The following is a 10,314-nucleotide window of genomic DNA, read 5'->3' on the forward strand; positions in this document are numbered from 1 at the left end:
AATCAAAACAAAGTTTGTGGAAGTGCAACTTAGACACTTTACGCGCTTAGTCCAAATATATGCCACTAATCCCGTCTACGATTCCTATGGATTCGATCATGACTCGTAGTTGGGTAATTATTATTGCAATCGACCGCTTCACAACCCCAATTTGAAGTGTGATTTGGGCGAGATAGTGCACCAATCTCCAGTATATTATGCTGGAACTTTCCGTGTTGCAGCAAAATAATGGTTACTTTTCAATAACTTGGTAAATGTTGGATATTTTTAAATGGTCATTCCGAAAACCGGCTAGCCCGTGCTATTATCAAGGTGAAAGGATCTTTACCATCTCATTGCAGTGAAAATAGCACGGGCTAACTAGTTTTCGGACTGATTATTGAAAAAAACCACTATTTTGCTGCAACACGAAAAGTTCTAGCATAATATACTGGAGATTGGTGCACCTGTGTATGAACTTCCAGCATATTATGCCGGACTCCATCACACGAAAAGTTCCAACATAATATACTGGATATTGAAGCACATGTGTATGAACTTCCAGCATATTATGCTGGAACTCCAGTAAATTATGCTGGAAGTTCACATGTAAAAAATTCGAACTCCAATATATTATGCTGGAATATTTTTCGAATTTTGAACAGTGTTTTCGTTCAGATTTATTTTACATAAAAAGTGACTAAATTTCGATTACTTTTGAAATTGTAGTTATTTTTTAATTACCACTTGTAAATCTGGTTATTTTTTAATTTCGCCTCCAATTGCATCCCTTGGTAGTGGCTATCTCTATTATTGTTATCTTCTATGAAGTTACTCTTTTTTAGGACCGTAGAAATGATACTAGGTAGCCCCTTTGAGCATCTATATTTAAAATATATTTAATTTTTAAAAACTATTTAAGACTTTAGCCAATTTTGCCAAACTTCAGATAACTCATGCTATTGTTGTTGTTTCTTCATCGTCTCCTTCATACCTTGAGTCGACTTCAAACCGTCAAAGGCATATGAAATCATGCAAAGGATCCGAGCCCATCCAAATGATGTTCAGCGGGCTAAACCCTCTTCAGTCTGAATTTGAACTACATTCAAACTTCAGACTGTAGATCCGAAGTTAAGCTTTCATGGAGGCTCATTTCAGAGCCGACAATCTAAAGTTGATTCTAAGACGGCTAAACTTTAAAAAGTTTGTTTGTTTTGATTATTGTTTAAACAGGGGTCCTAAAAATGGCTATTTAAAGAAATTTAAAAATAGTCAGATTTACAAGTGGTCATTCAAAAATAGCCACAATTTTAAAAGTAATCGAAATTTAGCTACTTTTCATGTAAAGATAAATCTGAATGAAAATACTGTTTAAAATCCAAAAAATACTCCAGCATAAGTATACTGGAACTCCAGCATATTATAATGAAGTTCCAGCATAAGTATACTGGAACTCCAACATAATATACTGGAGTTTCAGTATAATATACCGGTGCAGTATAATATGCTGGAAGTTCATACACAGGTGCTCTAATCTCCAGTATATTATGCTGGAACTTTTCGCGTGTTGAAATTCTGGCATAATATGCTGGAAGTTCATACACAGGTGCACCGATCTCCAGTATATTATGCTGAACCGATCCCTGTTGCAATAAAATAGTGGCTATTTTTCAACGACTTTGTAAACGCTGGCTATTTTTGAATGACCAGCCAAAAAACTGGCTAGCTTGTACTATTTTAACGGCTATTTGTGCATTTTCCCCTTCGGGACAATACTAGAGGCCCAGCAGAAAAAGGCCGAGGAAATGGTGGCCCAATGTCAAGCCCAAATGGTTTAAGCCTAAAACCGCCGTTTTCAAGTCGCAGTATTATCCAAAATCAAAACTTAGATTCACGATATACTCTCTCTTTCTTACAATCCCGCGTATATTTCCTCTCTTCAATTCATTCCTCCCTTAATTCGAATTCCAATGGATTCCCAATCCCACCCAGTTGCTCCTTCCGAAACCCTAGCTCAAGACCCTTCACAAACCCTAAATTCATACGAACAGTACCCTCCTCATTCAGATCCGTACTATCAAAACCCTTCGCAAACCCTAGATTCATATCCTCAAGATCTCCCACCAAGTGTTCGTGAAAATGCGCAGATGAACAAGATGAGTTCAGACAATCAGAACTTTCTAGAAAACTCATCTCATGAGAACCAAGCTCATGCAGGTGATAATTCGGTTCAACACCAGCTGTCTTTGGAGCAAAATCAGGGCGACCCGAATTCAAATTCGGATCCTATGTTGCAGAAGCCACTGTTGTCGGAAAATGGGTTGACTAATAACACTCATAGTGGTGCGGAGAGGGACCAATCAGGGGGCGAAGAAGAAACGAGCAGTAGGAGGAGGAGGAGAAGAAGCCGATGGGACCCACCTCCGACTGAGGATGGTACTGAAAATGATGGAAGTGGGACCGGGCGAAAGAGGAAATCGAGGTGGGCAGACGATGAACCGAAGCCGGTGATTCAATTGCCCGATTTCATGAAAGATTTTGCTGGAGGTATTGAATTTGATCCTGAAGTACAAGCTCTTAATAGTAGATTACTTGAAATTAGTAGGAAATTGCAATCTGGTTTGCCTTTAGATGATAGACCTGAAGGCGCTCGTTCGCCTTCCCCTGAACCTATATATGATAATATGGGTGTACGTATAAATACTAGGGAGTATCGTGCCCGAGAGAAATTGAATAGGGAGAGACAAGAGATTATATCGCAGATAATAAAGAAAAATCCTGCCTTTAAGCCACCAGCTGATTATAGGCCTCCTAAGCTTCAGAAGAAGCTTTACATTCCGATGAAGGAGTACCCAGGTTATAATTTTATTGGGCTGATTATTGGGCCGAGAGGGAATACTCAAAAGAGGATGGAGAAGGAGACGGGAGCGAAGATTGTGATTCGAGGGAAAGGGTCGGTTAAAGAGGGGAGGTTACAACAGAAGGGGAATTTGAAGCATGATCCTGCAGAGAATGAGGATTTACACGTGTTAGTGGAAGCTGATACCCAGGAGTCGCTTGAGGCGGCTGCAGCTATGTTGGAGAAGCTTTTACAACCTGTCGATGAAGTACTTAATGAGCATAAGAGGCAACAACTCAGGGAACTTGCAGCGCTGAATGGAACGATTAGAGATGAGGAGTTTTGTAGGCTATGTGGTGAACCGGGTCATAGGCAGTATGCTTGTCCTTCTCGCACCACCACGTTTAAGAGTGATGTTCTCTGCAAAATATGTGGTGATGGGGGACATCCCACTATAGATTGTCCAGTGAAAAATACTACTGGAAAGAAAATGGATGATGAGTATCAGAACTTCTTGGCAGAATTGGGAGGCACGGTTCCTGAATCGTCAATTAAGCAGAGCTCAGCGACCCTAGCTCTTGGTCCTGGAAGCACAGGCAGTAATCCTCCTTGGGCCAGCAGTAATAATGCCGGTGGTGGTGGTAACACGTCACACCCTGGATTAGGGTCAAATATAATCAAGCCAAAAGAGTATGATGAGACAAACTTGTATATTGGTTATCTCCCCCCTACTCTGGATGATGATGGTTTGATTAATTTATTCTCTCCCTTTGGTACTATTGTGATGGCTAAAGTTATAAAGGATCGTCTCAGTGGTCTTAGTAAAGGTTATGGTTTTGTTAAGTACGCAGATGCTCAACAAGCTAATAGTGCTATTGCAGGCATGAATGGTCATTGTCTTGAAGGGAGAACTATTGCTGTGAGAGTTGCGGGTCAACCCCCTCAGCCTACTGTGCCACCGGGCCCTCGTGCTCCAGCAATGCCCACATACCCTGTTCCTCATCAGGTTGCTGGACTCTATCCGTCTCAGCAGTACGCGGCTGGTGGTCCCATTGGCACTACTCCCCCTAGTGGCTATGCTGGGAATCCAGTTCCTTGGGGACCACCTGTACCTCCACCATATGCTTCTTACCCGCCTCCTCCTCCTGGCTCAACCATGTATTCTCCTGGTCCAGGTCAATTTGTACCTCCATATGGTGCACAGTATCCTCCACCGATGCCACCGCCATCTTCTGGTGTCCCTGCTCAAACCGTTTCTTCTGGTGAAAACCAACAAAATTACACCTCTTCTGGCGAGACACAACAAAGTTATCCTCCTGGAGTGCAATCACATAATGGTGCACCTGTTCAATCTCTTCCCAACTATGCCTATGGCAATTCTGTCACTGCAATGCCACACAATGCCCAACCTGCATACCCAACATCTTCATACAGCTATCCTTCTTATTATGGCATGGCACCACCAGCTCCTCCAACTGCATCACAGTCCAATGTGGATCATTCACAAAGTATGAGCAATGTTCCCTGGGCCTCAAATCCACCAGAACCTGCACCTGCACCTCCACCTCCGCCTCCACCATCATCTTCAGAGAAACCTCCCTATGGCACAGATGCAGAATATGAAAAGTTCATGGCAGAGATGAAATGATGATTGCAGTCAACTTTGTATTGGCTTGCAGTACAAGGTATGGAAATGTTTCATTCGCGGTGTTTTGTTGTGTATACAGTTTGGTTTTCACTTTTCATAGCTATCTACATATGTATACACTCGTACTCACACTTGCACTGGGACAGCTTAATTTCTTAACAGCCTATTTGTCGAGGAGAATTATTTATTTTTATCACAGCTGATGATAAATCACTTCTTTTCCACCTTTTAGGAAAAATGGCCCTTGGAGGTGGGTGGTTATTCTTTTATATAAGGCATACACTTTACGCTTTCAGTATCTAACCTCTTCATTATATTTTGTGACTTCATTTATTAACTCCTCCACTTCCAGAGAGTTTCCCCGGAAAGAAAAAAGTATCGACGAGAAGGAAATAGAAAGTACGGAACCTAATTTTATAGTTGATTAGCCATGTCCATTTCACATTGTTCATTTCCTTTTTGAGTTGTTGCAAGTGATGCAGATGGGCATATTCTACCTGGACAAGTATCTATTTTCTAGAGTTTGGTTCTTCTGTTCCACTTGTTGGAGTTTGATGTCTTTCGAGATTTCTTTATCTTTTTCTTTTTCCCCTAGTTTGAAATATCCTTATTTTAATTTAGTTTAATGTATTAAAGAAGTGAGTGCATTCTTTGATGATTTGATCTTAACATTTCTCCTTTGTTGATGTTGCCATATTTGACAGGCTGATTTGTTGGAGCACTTCACCTGATTTCTTACCTCTTGCCATGTCTTACTCTTTGGAAGTTTCGGACTCACATCTTTAACCTTGCTGTGCTATTATGACATTTGCAGAGAGATGAGGAGTTTGGTTTAAGTGTTGGAGCAGAGGTCTTTTGTCGTAGCTGCGTAGCATATCATTTTCGAACTTCTTAATTATTTTGTTGGAATTTCTTGATTACTGACTGACATTTTTGTGTCTGTTATGTTTTTTCTCGACTTACATATTCACTTCTTATCAATTTTGGTTCTCTGCTAACTGGTCTTCGCTTTTAGCTTTCTCTACTAATTTAACTATGAATATTCAGACAGCAGCCTGATGCTTGCCTCTGCTGTTTCTCTCCAGAAGGTGATGCATCTTCAAAATGTGAAGGTCCTCAGGGTATGTGACTCGATAGTATGACTACTACATTCGCATGTCTCTGGATTAACTCTTTGTTATTTCATGCTGATATATTTTCAAGATGTCTTGTGACAGGAAGATGGTTGTAGTGGAATGGGCCTTCCTATTCTGCACTGATTTCTTTTATGTACTTGCTTGCCTCATAGATAGTTGTATTAAATGAAACCTTGTTGGCTTTATTCGGTCATTGATTAAGCAATCAAGATGGAGCTCACTGGAGGAATTAGAAGCGTAGGGCCGTACATAATGATTCCTGATTGATTCCCTTAGTATATTTTATCCTAGAAGTAGTAGACTATGTTTTTCATGTCGGAAGTGGGTGTTAAGGGGTGAGGGATTACTTGATTTAGCTCTTTGTTAAGAGGGAAGAGTGTATTTTCGTAAGAGGTAGCAATCACTTAGAATGTGGATTGATGCTTTCAGATGGTTTTGTGGTTGTGAATTCTTGGAGAATAAGGAGAAGGTTAACATAATACCCTTAATGACATAATTTTATCGCCATAGAAACGTCATGGTATGTTTAACACTACAAACTTCAAAAAGTCGAAGTCTTTCTTTCTTAGATTCCATGTTCAGTCAAACACTTTCACATGGCATGAAACACATGAAGTATATGTTAGGGGCCTTCTTGTGAACATGTTGAACACATCCCAGAACCTGTCTTTGTTTGAAGTTATCTTACCTAATCCTTCTCTTCAATATTTACCTGCTATTCCAATCATTCTATTGAAGATGTGTTTCTGCATAGATACTTGTTCCGTCGCGAAAAGAATTGTTCAGAGTATTAAAATTAGCACATGTGAGTTGAACAATATTTTCAGTGTACAAATTGTTTAAAATTTGTTTGGAATATTTTCAAACTATAACTAATGACGAAATGAAACTCATACACTGATAGTTGGAAGGAAACAGGTATAATTAGCGTAAGATATAAAGTAATGGGATGGGATCCCCTCCAGTAGTGTACTGTCCAGTACTGCTCAATGGTTTTTTAGATGCATGCCATCTGTGCAGATGGAGTTTGAAAGGCTTAGATTTAGTTTGTACTTATGCTTCCTTATTTCTATTTATTAAACAAGTATATTACTTTTAAAAGTAAAAGATAAAAAATGGCAGGGTTTCCTTACCCAACCCCAACCCATGAACTTTGCTCTCTTCTTCTTCATCCTTGGGATTTCCTTCACACACAGACATTGGAGAACTTTTATTTTAAAAAACTACTACACTTTCCCGTTATTCAAATTGGAAATACCCAAACTCTCATCTTAAATTTTTTAGATTGCCAAGTTTTATTGGACATTCACTTAGAATTTAAAAACATGCAATGGAGTTTCTAGAATAACGCCACTTTGTGAAAGAAGGCAAAGTTGGGGAAAACAGTGTAGAATTTCCTGCCTTTTTTATTTTTTTACTTTTTAAAGTATTATATTTGTTTGATAAAGTAAATAGAAAAAAAAAATACAAGTACAAACTAGATCCAATCCTTTGAACCTCCATCTACACACGTGGCATGTATCTAAAAAGCTATTTGAGCAATACTGGACAATACACTACTGGAGGGGATCCTATCCCGTAAGTAATCAGTTAGTCCATGTTACCGCTTTACGATTGAGGCTCATAAGTGGGGGTGACAAAATGGTTAAAAGAAAACAGTTAATCACCCATATGATCCATTAAAAAATGGGTTGGATAATGAACTTTTAAGAAATAGGTCAAATATGGATAAGAACCATATTATCTATTTAAAAAATGGGTAATCAATGGGTCTAATTTTTATATTTGTAAAGCTTCAAAATTGGGGTTTCTCAAGTTAAGGAGACTAAGAATTTATCATATTATTTGCCGGTTAATTGTTTTTTATCCGTATTAAATATGAGTCGGGTCGGATAATTTTTTATTTTTTTAATACCCGTTTTGACCCGAATTATATTCGACCCGTCCGTTTGCCACTTCTACTCATAGGTCATAGCAATTGCATCGAACAGTAATTGTGGAGTGTCCAACTCTTAGCTTGGAGATTGGAAGAATAAAGTACGATACAGTTATCTTTGATATTTCGCATGTTGCAAATAGCTTTGACTAGTCGATTCAAATTTTACCCAATCAAATTATCTTAAACCTATTAGAAATAGGATAAAAAATAAATTGAATAACTAATATAGCAACACTAAGATACTCTTTGGCGGATCCAAGAATTTATATAATGAGATTGAAAAACTTACTAGATTACCACATCTAAGATTTGAACATATAATCTAAAATAATTTGTAGACCCCTTTTGTTATTATTGACTATATTAGAATCTGCTTTTATGTTAAGTGAATCGAACAATTTATATATAATCAAGAAAAATTTGTTTTCGCCCTATTTATGTAATGTAATTTTTCTGCGAGAGAAATTTGCTTAAACTGCTTGCATGTACCTAACTGTTCTTTTAAAGATATGTATCAAGAAGTTAAACGAAAAAACAAGAAAGTGACTTAACTGCCATGGTCATGGGTTCTTAAAGTAACAACATGAAATAATTTACATGAAAAAAATAATTGTATTACCCTATCTTAAGTGGACAAAGCTCCCTTTTGTGCCCGATCTACTGTAATGCTGCTTGGTGGGCCGGGCCTGAACCGGACCGGACCCACGGTCCTAACGGGCCTAACGGGCCTGGTGGTCCTGAGAAGCCCGTGACGAGCCGGTCTTCATATATTAGCCCACGAGCCCAGGACCGTTTAGCCCGGGACTGTCAGCCGGGCCTGGGCCGGTCCTAGCGAGCCCAACGGCTATTTTTTTTTTTTTTAAAAAATTTGGTTTTAAAATTCTCCAACGGCCATATTTAAAATCTAACCGTTTGGGCTGACAATTTGACCGTTTTTAAGTTTAGAAAATGCCCATTTGGCCCCCAAACTTTATATAATTACACTTTTTTCCATTTCTCAATTATAAATACCCCCTCATTCTTTCATTTTTATTCACCAATTCATCAATATCTCTCAATCTCTCTACTACAATTACTTAATTTATTGTTGAAATTTCGTGAAAAATTGTGATGTTGTTGAATTGAAGTTTTCAAGTGTTCAACGATTTTCAATTTTCAAGAAGTTGTTCGGCAATCCGGTAAACTCGTTTCAACTCTTACGTTTTAAGAATATATTTTTGTGTGGTTTAGTTTGCATAATTATAATTAATATGACATTTTCTTTGAAAAAAATGTTTGGTAAAGGAGAAGATAAAACCGGTGAAAGTAGTGGCCAACCAACTACCCTTCCCCCAGCTCCCCGACCTAGAAAAGATAAGCAAGTTGAAAGTAGTCGCCAACCTAGACGTCCTCCTCCTTCCGTAATTCTTGATAGTGATCACCTTTGTTTTCAATTTACCGATAGTGAATTTTGCCATAATGTTGCACCAGGTGAAAGATTAGATGATGAAATTATGAATAATCTTTATCCTAATGAAACTATCTTAGAAAATAATGAGGAAAATGAGGATGATGATGAAACTCAAGCACCGGATTTAGATGATACACCTACTAGTCCTCTTAATAACCCAACTGATGCACCGGCCGACCCACCTGTAGAAACTCCTACTTTTAATAGAGAACCTGCTAAACGCCTAGAAACATCATTAGTTTGGAATTTTTTTACTCAAGTAAGAGAACAAAATAAGGCTAAGTGTAAAACTTGTGGGAAATTAATGGCGCATAAATATACTGGAGACCGTAGCGGCACAGGTAGTTTGACTAGGCACATAAAAACACACCCTAGAGATAAGGCTAGATTTTTACAAATGAAAGTGCAGCTAGAGGGGACAAGTGTAGATTCTGCGGTTAACCCTAGTACAGGTTCAAATCTAGTTCAACCAGGAATTCACACTGTCACCGGAGGTATTTTATATTACGATCCAAATAGAGATCGTGAAAAATTAGCAAAGATGATTACTGTTATGTGCTTACCTTATACTTTTGCTTCTAATCCTAATTGGGTTCATTATATTAGAAGAGTTTTTAATCCTACTTATAAAGGTTGGCATCGCGCAACAGTTAAGAGTGATATTTATAAATTTAAACATGAATATGAACAATATTTGCGGTATTTATTTACTCATATACCTAATCGAATTTCTATTACTACTGATATTGGTAGAAGTGGTAATGATTGTGATTATCTAACTGTTACAAGTCATTGGATAGATGAGGAATGGACAATGCAAAAACGCATAATTGCGTATAGAATAATTAATTCACGTTACACAGGTAAGTTTATAGCTAACACTGTTGCAGATATTTGTAGATATTTTTGCTTTAGCGATAAAATAATGACAATTTCTATGGATAATGCTTCTAGTAACACTAGTGCTATAGGCATGCTTACAACAACACTAAATCCTGCATTTACTAATATTTTTCATGTTAGATGTATTTGTCATATTTATCATTTAATTGTCGGTGATGGTATGCGAATTTTAAACATAGAAATTGAAAAGGTTAGAATGACTCTTAATTGGCTTTTTTATTCAAACCGTAGAAGTAGACTTAGAGAGTATTTTAAAAAATGTGATGAATATGGCCTTAGAGAAAGAAAGGTTCCTAAACCTTGCCCGACTAGATGGAATTGTATGTACGAAAGTTTAGTAGTTGCATATGAATATAGAAACCCAATTAATGCAACGTTTAATTCTCGGGTAGGTGGTGAGGATGATGATGAAATGCTTAC

General features: G+C 38.0%; 1 protein-coding gene across 1 annotated transcript; it reads left to right on the forward strand.

Annotated features, from left to right (window-relative positions):
• Positions 1-1,865: 1,865 nt before the first annotated feature.
• LOC104219231 (splicing factor-like protein 1) lies at positions 1,866-5,464 on the forward strand. Its single transcript, XM_009769869.2, has 2 exons — positions 1,866-4,503; positions 5,171-5,464. The coding sequence occupies exon 1, from the start codon at positions 1,950-1,952 to the stop codon at positions 4,464-4,466; it is 2,517 nt and encodes an 838-aa protein (XP_009768171.1). The 5' UTR covers positions 1,866-1,949; the 3' UTR covers positions 4,467-4,503; positions 5,171-5,464.
• Positions 5,465-10,314: the final 4,850 nt, after the last annotated feature.

This window comes from Nicotiana sylvestris, chromosome 5, assembly GCF_000393655.2.
Source record: "Nicotiana sylvestris chromosome 5, ASM39365v2, whole genome shotgun sequence".
NCBI lineage: Eukaryota > Viridiplantae > Streptophyta > Magnoliopsida > Solanales > Solanaceae > Nicotiana > Nicotiana sylvestris.

Bases quoted from the DNA above. Each gene is read 5' to 3' on its own strand.
- LOC104219231 (XM_009769869.2), top strand. From the start codon at position 1,950: ATGGATTCCCAATCCCACCCAGTTGCTCCTTCCGAAACCCTAGCTCAA.